Source organism: Rattus norvegicus, chromosome 13, assembly GCF_036323735.1.
Source record: "Rattus norvegicus strain BN/NHsdMcwi chromosome 13, GRCr8, whole genome shotgun sequence".
NCBI classification, from domain to species: domain Eukaryota; kingdom Metazoa; phylum Chordata; class Mammalia; order Rodentia; family Muridae; genus Rattus; species Rattus norvegicus.
The window spans coordinates 85,267,789-85,284,354 of record NC_086031.1 but is presented as its reverse complement, the minus strand read 5'-3'; the positions used below and the strand labels follow the sequence as shown (position 1 = coordinate 85,284,354).

Genomic DNA, 16,566 nt, shown 5'->3' with positions numbered 1-16,566 from the left:
GAATTTTAGCCACATGTAGGTTGTCACATGGTTTTATGACTCTGTGAGTTGGAGAGGGGACAGGGTATGGCCAGGGGACCAGAGGGATGTGAGGAGTTGGGCAGTACACAGGATAGAAAGCAGACCTGGTTTGGGGTTCTCAGGGAAAGAATTGGGAAGAATACAGTGGGGTGGGACCTACACCAGAGGCTCCGGAGAGATCTGGTGCCTTCTCTGTCACTCTTCAACTTCTTTAGAGCTCTGTTAGCTTTAAAGGGAGGGGGTTGCTAAGGCATCTTATAGCACATGCTGGGCTAGAGACTCAGTTGAGCAGTTTCTGAGAGAAGAGAGGGACAAATGCAGCAGCATGGGGGACCTTTGTGCTTGGCCTGTTAATGTGGCTATGTCCTGTTGGTGGGGTGGCCATACTTGTCTTAGACAGTCAGTGGGGGTTTTAACAGAAGCACACTGGAAGATTCTGCCGTCTTTCTGATGTGATTTTCTCGTTGCTCAAAAGAGTTGACCTGGTTGCTCATTAATCCTAACTCTGTTTCCCCTGAGGGCAGCTATCTAACCATCCTTTCTGAATGGTGTTGTCCGAACAGAACCATGTGTCACTGAGCACCTTCCTCTCCAGAGTTGGAGACCCGCCAGTCTTAGCCTGGTTCAAATTATTCTAAACATTCAGATTATTACTGTTTTAATTAATAGTCTTTATTTTTAAAATTCCATGTTAGGTTCAGACAGTAAAAAAAAAAAAAATTGGCAGAAACCTGGACTAGAGCAGAGAGTTCCTATAACCCTTCTTTTTAACAGAGATATTAACATATAGTTGGGTGCCTGTTAACAACAGCTTTCGCTTATGTAATACTTTTCTGTATATGTGCATTCTATATGGTTAATTGTTTGTTTGTTTACTTGTTGAGTGAGAGTTTATGTTGTTGCCTGTGGAAGGCTTGGTTTGATACCTGGTCGTCCAGTGATATCAGAAGCAGAATCATATGCAGTGTTCTTCTTTGACTGGATTTCCACCTTGTCTCCGGAGACACCTGACATGAGCTTTGTAAACAGAGGGAGCCCCCAGAGGAGGGTAGTGGCAGACAGCACAGGGTGTGTGGGCGGCAAGTGTTACATGGGTGGCTATGCCAAGCTGTTCTGTCTTTCTGCTATTTGCATTATTGGTCACGCGCCGGGAGACACTGGAGTTCAGATTGTTACAGTCTCCCGGAGTTAATCTCCAGAAAATATGGTGGAAACCACATAGTGGCAGTACTTCGTGAGACAGTCATGTAGTATCCAGCTAAAGTTGTTGAGAAATTTACAAAAAAAGGCTTTGAGGTTCTTCGGGAATCTTATATGCAGTTAATTCCTGCTTGTCTGAAACGTGAAGCCACAAATAAAGCGTCTGTCTGTCTCTGGTATCACGATCTCTCATGCAGTTTACACCTTCCTTAAGATTTCCCCCTTTTCAATGTCTTTGAGATAGAATCTCGTTCTGCAGACTAGGCCGGCCTCACACCCATGGGAATTCTCCCACCCCAGCTTCCTCGGTGCCGAGATGACGAATGGTAAAATGTTAGTTACCGCACCTGACTTCTTCTTCCTTTTTAAATTCTTTTCTTTTTCTTTGGGAGTCTACGGATTTTTTTTTTCTTTCATGTTAGATACGGACGAAAACGTAAGCTGTGGTATTTTTAAACTCCTTTCTTTGAGTCCTCCCTCTACTCTGTGTCCCGTGTGGTGTTGCACTGCAGGGGTTCCTGGAAGGAGGACACAGAGATGCTATAGATCTGTAGAAGGCCAAGTGATTTAAAACCTACCGGCGCAGGTTTAATATACCGCTGTCCTTTGGTAAGCTGGGAACTGCGTGTGGTACGTAGGGGTATCTGGCTTTGGTCTGTCTCAAGCACCTGGATGACAGTCATGTATGTTATAAAGCCACAATAGGATGGAGAGGGGATGGGTGACCCTGAGAAGCAGAACAGTGTAGTCAGTGTTGAAATTCCAGGCGGACCCCAGGGCAAGACCTTTCCTCTTGTCTCTTTTTCAAGTAGAGATTCTCCCATAAGCACCTGGGGCACATACGCATTCATTCTTGTAAGACTATAGTCAGTCAATTGAGTTTTCAGCATCTTCTTTGTGCCTTGACCTGTGGTACCCATGGGTACATATATATTTGGTCCTATGTGGATGCTACAGAAGAGAGTTGCAGGGGTTATGGTGTCTTTGGAGTAAGAGCTCACCTTCCTCAGAAGTCAACTATGGAGAGGCGGAGATCCAGTAGAACTAGGCAGAGAGAGATAGGAGTGCTTTGTGTGCAGGGAGGAGCATGTACAGAGAAGGTAAGGTGTCTGTGAGGAACTCTGAGTGATGGGAGAGTCCACTGCTGTGAGGTGAAGCTGGACCACGTTATGGCCATATTGAGGCTGGCTGTTTGTTGTCTCAGAGCAGATAGAAGCAAGCAGGGAGTGTCTTAAAGATTTTTTTTATAAAGCATTAATTTCATATGTATGAGTATCTTGCTTGTATGTGCATCTGTGTACTATGTGCCCACCTAGTTCCCACAGAAGCCAGAAGAGGGCATCAGACCCTCTGGAACTAGAATTATAGATGGTTATGAGTGCTGGAAATTCAAACCTGGGTTCTCTGAAAAAGCAGCCATTGCTCTTAACCGCGGAGCTGTTTCCATCCCCAAAGTGATGAGAATGAACAAGTCTCGGTTACTCATAAGTCGTAATTATTTGGGGAGAAGATCTTCAAGGATGAAGCCTGAGTGAAACTGGGAGGACAGAAGCCCGAGAAGGGGAAGGATGTGATATGGAAGTTGAAGGAAAGAAAACGAGTTGCCATTTTGGAAATTGTTCTTTTAATTTCTAGGTATTAAATAAGCCCCTTTCATTGTCCTAGGATGTCTTGGAACCCAGGATCCTGCAGAGGATGCAGATAAAGGGAAAGACACTTCCGGTGGATAACACCACCCCCACCTTTCAGCCTTTGACTGGAGAAAGGGAACTGGCCTTACCTGATTCCAGTAGGAAGTGAGAGCAGCTACCACCTTGGCAGTTTGTTAGCTCAGCTGGGGGACTAAAGTTCAGCCTGGGAATCACCTTTCTTGCCTAGAATGGGAGGCTCCCGGCTTAGTTCAGTTTGTTATAAAAATGAAGTGAACTTGACCAAAATTGAGCAGCCAGCAGGATGACCTGACCATTGGGCAAGTGGGAGTGATTGTGGACCATTTCACAGCTTGCTCCAGACAGAAGCCTTAGCGGTAGGGGTGGCAGTGGTTAGGTCAGGTACAGAGATGATTGCTCGCCCGCTAGGCTGTGGTGGAAAGGGAGGTGGTTTCGGCGGTCGCACCCTCTGCTTTGGCCCAAGGAGCTGGTTTTCTGTCCTCTCAGCTTTTCGGGCGTCCTGGCTCTCATTTTGATTCATGTTGTTAGTGGGAGACGTAGACCTGAGTCCTCCTTTGTCCTCCTCCTCCTCCTCTCTCCAGTTGACCCTGGATGTGGCTGGGCTAACTTCTGCAGACTCATTTCCAGGAAGGCAGATTTGTGATTTCTCTTTACAGGGAAGGGAGTGGGGGAAGAAAGGAGCGTAGGCGTGCGGTGTGAGTGCGATGAGTCAGTGGATGTGCACTGTGAGTGTGTGTGTGTGTGTTGAGGTATGTCAGCACACCCACGCACACACACCAAGTGTGTGTATGTGTGTGCTGGGTGCATATACCAGTTTGGGTGGGGGCTGGTGGAGGGAGGCTGGCCCTTGTAGGGTGAAGAAGGGCCTGGGAATAGGGCTTTCTTATAGGTAGACTTTTGCCCCCTTGTCAGAAGGCCTTATCAGAAGCTGGGAAACTACCTACCTCTCCTTTCTGTCTGTGTTGCCTCTCCTGTCCCCCCATCCCCATTTCCTAATTGTTCCAGTATTATCAATCTAACCGCATCCTTCCCCAGGATGGAGAAGTAGGCTGAGGTACAGCCAGTGAACAAGTCCCCCTTTGGGTGCTTGAGTTTAGGCTCTGTGTTTAGCAGCTCCCATTCTGGGCTGGCAGTAATTCCTCTTAGGTGTACCTCCTCTTCCCGCTCTCGCTCCTCTACAACGAGTGACCTTGTTCAGTCCCGAGGCCTTGGCCTTCACATGATTGCAGGAGGAACTGAGCCCCAGAAGGTTTGTGTTTTTGAGTGCAACGGGTTCAGGGAAGATCAGCAGGGAACACATAGGAAAGGGATCCTGGAAACTCCCGCTGGGCTGGAGGGCCTTTGAAGTTGGGCAATCATGAGTGGCACCGTGCCATCTCTGGCTGTACAGGTCATCGACCTATTGCTGACCTTGCAGCTCCAGCCGAGGTCACAGGGGAGAATTGCTAACCGTAGAGAAAACTAGGGGCTTTGTTGCCTCAGCAAGGTTCAAGGCCCATGTACTAGGGTGGGCTCTCCAAGGGGCCAGACTGAAGTGTACCCATGGTTTACCAGCCCACTCATCTGCTGTTGGGAACTTCATTTTTCAGTGTGTCAACACAAGCTGTTGGTCAATACTAGGGGAAATCCATTTGTTCCTGGTGTCATTTGTGAAACTCTTCTGACTGGAGCCAGTCTTTAGCTCCCAATTTTGGGAAAAGTTCTCTTTTCTTGTAACCACGGGGACTATCTTTCAAACATGACTGTTCCTAGTCCATTAATTTAACCTTTGCTTAGGTATGTATCAAGCTGTCCAGAGCTAGCTCCTTGGCTAACTCTTGGACATGTAGATGAGGTGATTTCAGGTCTGTCAGGAAAGGAGGCCTCAGGTTCAATTTGATCACCTGCACGAGTGGACTTAAGATACCTAGGTTGTGTTTAAAGTCATGACTAATACAACCTTTCCCTCCTTAGAACTAATTGTCTGAATTTATGCCCATTGGTAAGCAAAGACAGAGACTGGTACTAACCAGTTGAGAGTGAGGGCTTAATTCTTTTGTTTGCTTATTTTTGCATTATTTGAGTAGTCTTTAGCAAGGAAATACACGTTAAACATTAACCTTAATGCAATCTGGTTTAGTGGACAACTTCAAAGTATAAGCAGGGCAGGTGTGGTGGTGCACACCCTGACACTCAGGAGGCTGGGGCAGGAGAACAGGTGATTTTAAAGTCAGCCTCAATTATATGGTGAACCTGTCTCAAAAAGCAATAAAAAGTCCAGTTGAGTACTTTTTTTTTTTTTTTTTTTTTTGGTTCTTTTTTTCGGAGCTGGGGACCGAACCCAGGGCCTTGCGCTTCCTAGGTAAGCACTCTAACCACTGAGCTAAATCCCCAGCCCCGGAGTACTTTTTTTTAATATAGAAAATTATTAGTCTATTCTTTCTCCAGTCAGGAATTTAACAAAAATGTTGGAGGTATACAATATGTCTAGGGATAACTCAATAAAATTCCAGTAATTAAAAAAGAGTGGCCAGATGTGGTGCTTCAGGCTGCAGGCTAGCACCTGGGAGTCTGAGGCAGGAGGCATGCCTTGAATCCAATTACCAGCCTGAGCTAAGTATTGAGTTCCAAGCCAGCCTGGGTTTAAGAGCCGGGACTTGTAAAAACACAAGCAAATCCAAAACAGAGCAAACAAAACAAAACAAAACAAATCCCAGACAATAACTCCAAAAGTGTCTATTTTTCTCTTAGTGCATTTATTTTTGGCAAGTGCTTTTATGTAAGAGTCTCTCTCTCTCTCTCTCTCTCTCTCTCTCTCTCTCTCTCTCTCTCTCTCTCTGTGTAATTTATTTGATCTTACAGATGAAGAAATGGAAAGGAGGTAAAGAGAAAGCTGCTCTTAACCATGCCACGTAGATCATAGCTAGAATCTCTACACAAAGCCTTTCTGAGTCAGATGCCTGCTTACCCGAACACAGGGCTTTGCTCCATGAGGAGCAAGATGAAAATGGAAGCAGTCGGGGTTGGGGATTTAGCTCAGTGGTAGAGCGCTTGCCTAACAAGCACAAGGCCCTGGGTTCGGTCCCCAGCTCCGGAAAAAAAAAGAAAAAAAAAAAAAAAAAGAAAATGGAAGCAGTCATTTCTGGTTAAGCTGCTTATTTATTATTAAAAGCTAGACACGATTTCAAAAGCCGACGACGATAGCCCTTGCGATTTTAATTTCCTTCTCTGTGAAATGGGGAGAGAAACCACCGTGTGTCCTCAAAGCCTTTGCACCCCTGACATTCAGTGATTAGCGACATTGCCCCTCCCCCTCCTCTCATTCTCTCTTTTGCTTCTTTTCTACAGTACGTGGGAAGCCTGGATGTGCCCAGACCCAACAGCAGGGTTGAGATCGTGGCTGCCATGCGCAGAATCCGGGTGAGTGGTCAGAGGTGGGGCTGTGTGCGAATCTGCGACTCAAGTTTCCTTGCTGCGGGCCCTTTCAGCCAGAGCCGAAAGCCAGAGTGGATGGCTTTACCCCTCCAGGCCTGAGAGCCCAAATTCCTGTATCACTGGAGAAACTATTGTGAACTAGGGTTAAAGGTCGAAACGGAAGTGATGGCCGAGCAGCGTCGTCCTCTCTCTTTCGTGTCCCGGAGCTCTTCCGGCTGAGACGCATGCGTCCTGGTTGGCTAGTAGAGGAGAATGGTAAACGTAGAGCAAACGTTTAGTGAGCAACTAGTAATCGATCAAAAACATTTTAAAAGGGTAAATTTATTGTGACACAGGATAGATGATTTACTTGAAATTTTAAGACGGGTTATGAGGAGTCCAACATAAATCAGCTGCTCGAGGCTTCAGGATGTGTAAGCTTTGCACACGCATTCTCCTTCCTCCCTTTCCTGCGACCCCGGAAGAGTTTGGTATATGTGACAGCCCACTGCCTTCTGACTCTTGTCCGTGGAGCAGGGATCGTGAAGGAACTCGGTCGTGAGCTCTGCGCCAGAACCGAACTGTGCCTTTGGAGGTGGCCTTAGGATTGCTCGGGTGTATTATCTGTTATTGTGCTGTGGAGTGTTAGGGCAGCTGGCTTGGTCATCTCTGGCTCGTGTCATTGTTCTTAGGAGTGATCTGTTCACCCAAACGGAAGACATGGAACAGGTGCTGGCGCTCCATTTTCCCTTTGAGCTCTGGTTCTTTACCCTGTCGTCAACAGAAGCCTCGACGCAGTGCCATCAGTGTTGGAGAGAGGGTAAACGTGTTTGCTGCTGGCTTTTCTTCATCGATGGTCCCAGCCTTTGAGCCCTTTTGTCTTTACCAAGCTGACTTTACCGAGACTGTTGTTATATATAACAGTACTTGGTAATGAGGAAATTTGAAGTGCTTTCATGAGAGTAATTCTGCTGACAACTCACAGCATTAGAGGATCACATCGTGTCATTTTCTAGATTAACCTGATGCTCAAAGAAATATTGAGGTGTGATGGAGGTCCAGGAGTGCAGGTGTGGCCTGAATCCATTCTCTCAGTTCCTCTTGGTCTCATGGAAAAGCTGTGCATTTTACGTCTCTTTTGGCTGCTGGTTGGGACTCAGTACTTCTGGGCCTCTTTTTTTCTCTTCTTTGCCCTCCTACAGGGAGAGAAGAAGCAGAGGCCTTGTGTTGTGCTCACTGCTGTGATAGAAAGACTGGGCCTGGAGCTACCCACACTCAGGTGTCCACCAAAGTTCTCTTTTATTTCCATTTGACTGACAGAGCAGAGAATGGCTGTTGCTGATGTCACCGTCCTCGTGAAAGCATTTTCTTTACCAACAGTAATAGTGACTTCCGTGTTGGATCCCCCCCCCCTTTTTTTAAGATGTTTTGATGTTGAATATGTTTTATTATTATCTATGACTACTTTAGATGAAGGGAGGATATTGTTAAACATTTCATGGATGAGAACCTGAGGCAGGGGAAGTACGTCAGGTCAGGTTACTGTACACAGGCAGCCTGTGGGTTCGTACCCGGGCTGTGCTGAGGCTCCCAGTGCCCTGCTGAGGGTTCGTTGGAATCAGATTGTGAGTCATGACCTTAATTGGGTGGAACCGAGGAACAGGGACATGGCCTTCCCAGAAAGGGGGCCTGTGGTAGAAACACAACTTAAAATGTCAGAGGCATGGGGAAACATTGCCTGGAAGCTGAGAGCAGACACAGTATGGAACTAGTTGGTCTTGGGATCTGCAGGAGCCTGGGCCTGGAATGTGGCAGGTTCCTCTTCCCTCATTACCTGTGAGCTGTGTCAGCCTCATGCCTCTTCCTACAGCCCCCTCTGTGGGAGCCTCTTCCAGTGCTTAATGAGCACCTCATTACATTAGAGGGAGAAATTAATTGGTCAGAAAGTTGTTTGGGCTGGCTGTCCCGTGGCTTGTGTGGACTGGCTGCCGTGAGTAGCAAGCGCTCTGATTGTGTGTCTCCCCGTCCCCGTCCCCACCCCCCCACGCCCCACAATTCACTGCTAGGTCCAGGCTGCTATTTTCTTCTTTCTCTTTGCCTTTCAGAAACTGTTTGGGCTGTAATTACAGCTGTCAAGAACTAGGGCATGGGATTTCTGTGTAAAGGACTATAGCTAACACTGTCCTTTTATGTTGGATGGTGCCAGGCTAATACTGGGTAGGAAACGGCAGACTTTGGTTGCTCTGCTGGGCTTAAAAGCCCCAGACCCCAGGGCTTGGCCAGACCTGAGAGAAGCTCTTGGTAAGGACCACAGAAGCTTACAGGTGAGATGTGAGTGACTTGCCAAGGCCGGCCTGCCCTCCCTCCCTCCCTCCTTCTTCCTTCCTTCCTGAGATAGAGTCTTACTATGTAGCCTAGTCTGACCTTGAATTTGAGATCTCCTTGCCTTGTGATGTGGTACAGGTGTGGGTCACCATGCCCATCGTCGCTAAACTCTAGATCTCATCCCTGGACCTCTCTGGAGAGCTGCGCTGTGATGGGGCAGTAAAGATTCCTATGTTTCCCAAAGGATGCATACGGGGAGTGAAGGGCTCTGCCCGACACCGTCCTCAATCCTCTTAGGACTTGAGGCTCTCGTTGGAGGACTTGAGGCTCTAGGTGGAGGATGCATACTGGCTCATCTCCAGCCTCGAGCCCGGCTGTGGACTCAGGTAAATTCACACTCCATCATCGACTGCCATGCTTCCTCTGCCGTCTCTTCCTCTTCTTTTGGTTTCCCACCTTCTCCATATTCTTTTTGGACTTCTGTCTTAGATATTCTTTCTTTTCTCCTTTTAACCTGCTTCTAAGACGTGGATGGTAAAAGTGCATGGCATTAGCTTTTTCTTTTTAAAGGCACATGGTTCAGAAGTGAAGTGCATACTTACTGTTGCGTCTAGGATCTTCAGTCTTTTTTTTTTTTTTTTTCCTTCCTGTAAAACTGAAACTCTGTATCAGTTAAATATGATCCCCTCTCCCTTCAGTCCTAGGTTGCGGTCTTCCTACCTTTTGTTTCAGTGATTTTGACTATGTTAAAATGTCATAAGAGTGGAACCATGCAATATTTGTCTCCTTGTGTTGACATAATGACTTCACAGTCCATCCGTGTTGTATAGTCATGGGATTTCCTTCCTTTCCAAGGTCGCCTTATTGTACTTTGTATGGGCAGACCACATCTTTATGTTTTCATCTACAAGTGTATGGGCACTTGTTTCTATCTTTTGGCTGTTGTGAATAGTTCTGTGAGGACATAGGTGTGCAAATGTGTCTTTCAGAACTTTCTTTGATTTTTTTTCCCTCTCATCTATATACTCAGAAAAGGGATTTCTGGATTGTCATGGTGTGTTAGGTCTTTGAGCTGACATCTTACTATGGTGTCTAGGCTGGTCTTGAACTTGTGGGCATAAATGATCCTCTTGCCTCAGCCTCCAGAGTAGCTGGGACCATAGGCATGCCACTGTGCTTGGCAGTAGCTGTGTTCTTTGAGGAACCTCCAACACCCATTTCATAATGGTTTCAGTTTGCATCCCACCAATGATGCACAGTAATATGTACTCTGTGCATGATTAATAAAGGAAAAAGAAGCTAAGGAAGTAGGCATGCAACCGGGAGATTAAACCCAACTTAAGGGAGACAGGAAAGGGTTTGTGGGAGTGCAGAGAGATAAGCCAGTGATGACAGGTACCACAGCTGGATGGCTTCTAAGATGTGGCTGTCACAGCTCTGAGAGGTCCAGTCCAGGAGGAAGGGACCACATCCTGTCACAACCGTCTTTGAATCTCCAGTGTCTAACATGGTGCCCAACTACTCCGTTTCCTTAGTTTCCAGATATCAATACCAGTCCCTGCCACTTCTCTGTAGTCTCCTTGGGAAAGGCATTCAGTATAGTCAAGAGGGCTCTCAACAAGGAGTAATGAGAGTTGGACTTGAGTTGTCTTCCCCTTGACTTAATGTGTGACCTTGGCAGGGCAGCTGAAGGCTGTTAATCTCAGTTTCCTCATTTATAAAAGACAGCATGCTACTTCTCATCCTGTCTCTCTGGTGCTATTGTCGGATCTGGGATGGTGCGTGAAAAAATGCTTTATAAACCATAAAGGGCTATTTATATTCATCGTTATCATTTCTTTATACCTTTCCTCTGGGTTTCAGAGCATTTCATACATGGAGATAAATACCCCGAGACCTCTAGCTGCTTTCAACAGCCGGCTGCCTTATCTAGCTGTTTTTAACAGTGAGCCTCTTTAGTGAACACGATCCTTCCTTGGGGAAGCCATCTTGAGTGGCTCATCTTGTCTTCTCATGCTCCTGCCACAACATCCACATCACTGGTAGCATAAGAATGACTGCATTTCTAGTGTCCAGCACATGACCCCGGCCTCCCGTTAACTTCTTTGACTAGGGGTTGGGCACATTCTGGTCCATGCTGCAAATGGCTTCCAAAATGATGCAGAATGGAATCAAAGCCTTCTTGATTTCTCTAGTATGGCCGTACAGGAGGGGTGTGTAGGTGGTAGATTGATAACCAGGAACTGGCCATGTCTGCCTCCTCTTCCAGAAGCTACCATTTTGGCCAGCTTTCCCCAGAAATTTCCTCAAGGAAAACCAAAGGATGGAAAAACCTAAAAGGCCCTGGGTGTTTTCTTAGCAAAGCTTGCATTGGATGTGTAGCTCACCATGGGCTGACGGCTATGTGGAGCTGGTGACTGGATCCATGGGTCCTCTCTGCATGCGCTTTGCCCCATGACAGAGGACTTCTACTGTGGCCTCTTAATCACCCTGTACCTTTCTCCCTGAGTAGCTTCCCTTGGTCAACAGTGGGCTCCATTGTTACTAAGTTCTCTCTTTGTCCTAGTTCAGGGTCTGCAAGTACAACGTCTGCTCTGTTAGCTTGGCCATGTCACTTCGAAGTATGCACTAACCAGTCCCGACGTAATGGCTTAAAAAAAAACCCCACTTTTCATCTTATAGTTCTGGGTTGGTGGTGGGGGGGGTCAGAAGCCTGCGATGGAGAACCTCGAAGGCATTGGTAGGTCTGCTTTCTGCTTTTCTGCAGGAAGCCCTAGAGAACAGCCCGTTTCTGACTCTTCCGGTGTCCTTGTGCGTGGCTCCAACCCGAGGGCCACCGAGCGCATTCTATGATGCATACATACGTAGATATGGGCCTATCTAGACGGTGGCCCAGCATGCAATTATAAACTTACAACACGATGGGGGATTTTTTTCTTTATTGCTATTGTTCATCTAATTGCATGCTTTTCAAATGCGATCTTTTCACATCGAGACACCGTGTCACCTGTCACCAGGTTGGATAGGTCCAAAGGTTGCCTGCGATTTTGGCAAGTCCCTCCTGTCTGTCTTCAGAGCCAGCCGTGCTGCCTTTGTGACCTCTGCTTCCCGTCACTGCATGGCATCACATTCTGTAACCTCACTGACAGGGACCTTTGTGATCAGCACTCTCTCCGTTTTCTCCCAAGAATCCCAGATTATTTCCCAGTCAAGGTTCATCCTCTCATCCCACGTGCACAGTCATTCTGTCATGTAATGTAGCACCTTTAAAGGCCTGAAGAGTGTTATAGTGCCTATCCCAGTGGATTAGAGCATCAGGCTCAAGCAGGGATGGGGAAGGTCCCACCACCTTATGGAAATTTTTGAGTACAAGATGAGGCACAACGAAATTCAGATTCTGTTCCTTCTGTGTGGGGTCAGGGGACTTGGAACAAGGTTCTCAACCCAACAGTCGGTATTTGATCATGAATAAAATTGATATGATATCTCTTCTGTAGATAGGTTTGACTAGATGATACGTGAATGCATGCACAAAACACACAGATGTACCTGATACATGGCCTGTGTACCCCAAATGATAGTTCCAGACTGCAGCTCCAGCTGTGGGGGACTGGCCTTGTTCCCATGGTGATATGGGCCCCACACCACAAAAACAACCAAATGCCCCATCATTTGCATATCTGCAGTTCCAGTGTTTAAAAGGCAAAGACAAGGGGATGACTAAGTTTGGGCTTGGCCTGCTTGACTTAATGACGCTAGCCAGGTCTACCTAGTGACACTATATCTCAACAAACAAAATCTCTCTCTCTCTCTCTCTCTCTCTCTCTCTCTCTCTCTCTCTCTTTCAATACCAACACCTCTGCAACAAAACCCTCAAAAGGTTCCTTTCTAATTACTCTCCATTGAGAGCAGTGATAAGCAGCCGGTCACCATTAGCTTTTATTAAAGACGTGAATTCTTTGCCCTGAGACCCGTTGGTTTGGTTTTTTTTTTTTAAACCACTTTGTAGATTAATGTTTCTCAGAGTAGTTTCCCTTGAACTGTAGAGTTATCTTCTTGGGTGTTTGAGAGTTCTCTGTAAGACTTTTCAAAAATTGTGTTTTCATTTGATCCTAATATGAACAGAGCGAACTAAGATTCTTGTGCACCCTTGAAAAGCTCATTGGCTTTTAGCCTTGGCTACTGTGTGTGTCTGCTGTGTCTTCCGGAGTGGGCAGTCTATGTCTCGTCACTGTTTATGCTCCAAAGGAGAGCAGGGCGGCTCTTCATGTGTATGGAATGAATTCTCGTAAGGCCAATGGATCTCTGGGTCTGTTGCACAGGTAGGAACTAGGAATTAAGAGTTCTGTAGAGCTGAGACAGAGGAAAGTAACCCAGGGGTGGAGCTTGCCCCTACCTGGTGTACAGGCTGTGTGGAGGACCAACAGCAGCCATGCCCCTGGCTTCTCCATTTGGGTTGTTTGGCTTTGTTGCCTTTAGTATCTCCTCTGACTTGTTGGTACCTGTGCTGCTTACAAAATATGAGGCCAGTGATGGGCCGTAGGAATGACAATACCAAGACCCCGCTAGTACTTAGCCATCAACCATTGACAATACAGAGACACCTTCACACAGTCAGGCTAACACTGACTGTGTGTCCTGGTGGTGGACATTCAGAGCATCACTGCTGAGTCTGCCTCAGTGGACACTGGAGAGCTCGGATAACATATTCACTGTCTTCACAGGGATGTCATTCCAGTGTGAGGCCTTCTCTAACTGAATTTGAATTGATTGGTTATATAATATAACTTGGGTTTAAATTATAAATCTATATAAGGCCTGTATGCATAAGTAGTTTATATCTAGAGGTATGTTTTACATATTTAAATGACATTTAAATGATATTATAATTTGCCAATACTTTTTTTGGGGTAATGACTTTATTGAGATATACTTCATATGCTATATAATCTATACGTCATACACAATACACTTTTAGCAGCGGGATTTAGTATATATTTATATACATCATTATACAGCTATCATTATAGAACTTGCTTCCTTCCCAAAGGAAACTCTGAACCTCTATTGAAGTTTTAAAGTTTTTGCAGCATCGGGGATCAAACTCAGGACCTCCAGCATGCTAGTCAAGAGCTCTACCACAGAGCCATGTACTTCTAGCCAACTCTGTGCTTCTAACTTCTCATCTCCCAACCTCCCCAAGGCTTCCAATCACAGGTATCCCTCACCAGTTCATTCCCTCCCTAAATGGATTTGCCTGTCTTGGACATTTACTATTGATGGTCTCATAAAATATGTGGACCTGCATGTCTGGCTTCTTTTAGTGTTTGCACAGCTAACCCGTGCTTTTCTATGCACCGCACTTCATTTCTTTTTATTATTGGCCAATATTCCACATCATCATTCTGATATAGGAGACATGAGCCAGTCAAACACTGGATGTTTGCTTTTTTGGTTTTCTTTGAAAGGGAACTTGGTTTTGTTTAAATGTAAGAAAACACTTAACGTGCTTTTGGCAGTGCATGATGGGGGTTTTAAGCAAAGGATGCAAATGAGAATTCCCAGGTGAGCTCCAGCAAGCATCTCATCGACAGGAAGGTTGGTGCTCAGAGAGCGGACTTTGATTTTCCTTTCCCCTCGATCTTTGTGGGAGAAAGTATTGACTTCTGAGCCAACATTATTTTAGGTTCTGGAAATATCAAGTCTGAAAAACAAAGTCCCTGCTTGGATGAAGCTTATGTTCTGACGGTGAGAAAGAATAGGAGAGACTAGAAATACAGAATCTTGAGTACATTCTCTGCGGACTGCTAAATTGGGACATGAGACTAGGGAGAGCCAGAGGCAGCCTGAGTATTGGGGAAGACTTCTTGGTTGTGTTGAAGAGTCTTTAAATCTGTGAGTAAGCAGAGGGAGTGTGCCATATGGTTCTCTGTAGGAAGCGTGTTTCACACAGAAGGAAGAGTTAAGTACAAAGCCTGCAGCAGGCATGGGCTTTCTAGGTTCAGGGAGCAGCCTGGAGGAAAGTTTGAATGCTTACATATTAACCTGAGGAGGAATGGTAGGTTGTTTGTAGGAACTTTTCCTGCAGGTCGCATCTCAAGAGAATCTGGGTCACTAAGAGCCTCCTGAGTACCTGGACTACACATGAGTAACACACACATCCATCTTCCCTTAAGTTGGAGCCAGAATGAAAAGTTACCGCATGTTCCAAAGACGAGGGATTCAGCACTGGTTCCTCCCTTCCTTTTGAGATAGGGTCTCACTACTTAGTCCCCACAGTCCTAGAACTTCCTATGTAGACCTAGCTGGCCTTAAGCAACCAGAGATTTGCCTGCCAATGCCTCCTGCGTGATGGGATTAGTGGCGTGAGCCACTGCATTCTGTTCAAGAATGATTTTCTTTTTAAAACCAGGGCAGAGACACTTCATTAGCCTCCAGAGTTGTTGTTAAAGTAAAGCATAAGTTGCTTTTAAATAAGGGGCCCTGGCTCTCTACAGCCGTGCATACCTAGGAGTAAGCAGTGATATCTTCGAGTTTCTGACGGGATGTCAGTATACACCCTGCTCAGTCCAGTTTCTTAGAATGATCCTCTTGCTTCAGCCTGCTGACTAGTTGATGATGTGGCTGTACACTGCCGAGCCTGGCTTTTGGGTATCCTTTGAACAAAGTTTGGTTTCTGTAAGAAAAGGAAATGCTGACTGTCAGTTTGTTGCAGCCTTCGGGGACCCTTTGGTTATCTTTCTGGCATTGGCAATAGGTGACATTGGACATCCTCACTTTAATGACTTCTTTGGCTTTAAAGACATACTCATATGTAAATGGATTTTTCATTTTAGCCACTTATAATGTACGACTCCGTGGGTTTAAATATACCACAGCACTTTTGTGTCTCTCACCACTGTCAATATCCGGAGCCTTTTATTATCTCTCTCATAAGCTGTGATCACTCGTCAGTAACTTCATCCCAACCCTGGAACGCGGTCCTGTCTCCAGTCTCTTGAATTCCTCTATTCTACAGACTCACACCTGTGAAATTTTATACCATATTTGTCACCCGTCCCTATTTATTTCACTGGCTAGGAGGTTTTCAGAGTCATCTGTGTCATGGCATGCATTAACAGGTCACTCCTGTGCAGAGCTGAAAATTATTTTCTCTTGTGCCTTGTGTGAGCCAGGCTCTGACAGCCCAGGCTGGTCTCCTGTGACTTTCTGTACTTAACATATGACACAGGTTTTGATGTGTGGCCAGAGTGCTCCTGGGATCATACACACCATATAGGATAAAGATGCAGTACTGCCTAATGAGACAGCTTTGGTACCACAGTGAAGACAGCTTCCAAGAGGTACCCTTCTTTGACCTGTGTGGAGAGGTCCCTCCTTGTGGCTTCCATTGCCCTCATAGTTGCTTAGGCAGCTTTTCATATCTACTGTGATTTGATCCTCATGTAAGGAATGGGTATTGCTGAGTTTTTTACAGAGAAGAGTCATGGGAGTGACATCACTGCACCATGTTTCTGTCCTTGTGTAGCCTAAGCAGACTGGAGTCTAGATGCCACGGGGCCATGGTGTTGTATCTGTCTGAGAGCACTTCCAAAAGTATCAACCACAACCGCTCCGTGTGGATTCGAGTGTAACTGTCACCCCGTTTGTCGGTGAGATCACCCCACTTTATAGATGAGTGAGTCAAGGCAGAGAAAGGTTAAACAGCTTGCTCTAGCCCAGAGCTGGTGAGTAGAGAGTCTAGGATTCTCCGCAGAGGCTGAGCTTGGTGCCGCTGTGATTGGGAACCGAGACTGGAGTCTGCCTCAGAGATCCTACAAGAGCAGGCTGATTGTCCTCATTTTCCAAGTGTCTAGCCAGACAGTGTCATCTGTGTTCCTGATTGTGTCTGTCTTCCGTCCGGGAGCACTGCCAGGCTGTGCAATAGCACTAGATGTAAGTAAGGCCGTTATTTGAT

At 46.2% G+C, this 16,566-nt stretch overlaps 1 protein-coding gene across 1 annotated transcript in view; it reads left to right on the top strand.

Annotated features, from left to right (window-relative positions):
- The window catches only part of Nos1ap (nitric oxide synthase 1 adaptor protein), a 273,184-nt gene that overhangs the window by 69,387 nt on the left and 187,231 nt on the right, over positions 1 to 16,566 (top strand). Inside the window, exon 2 of the mRNA NM_138922.3 lies at positions 6,219 to 6,290. Within this exon, the coding sequence (NP_620277.2) occupies positions 6,219 to 6,290 (72 nt within the window). The remainder of the gene's footprint in view (positions 1 to 6,218; positions 6,291 to 16,566) is intronic.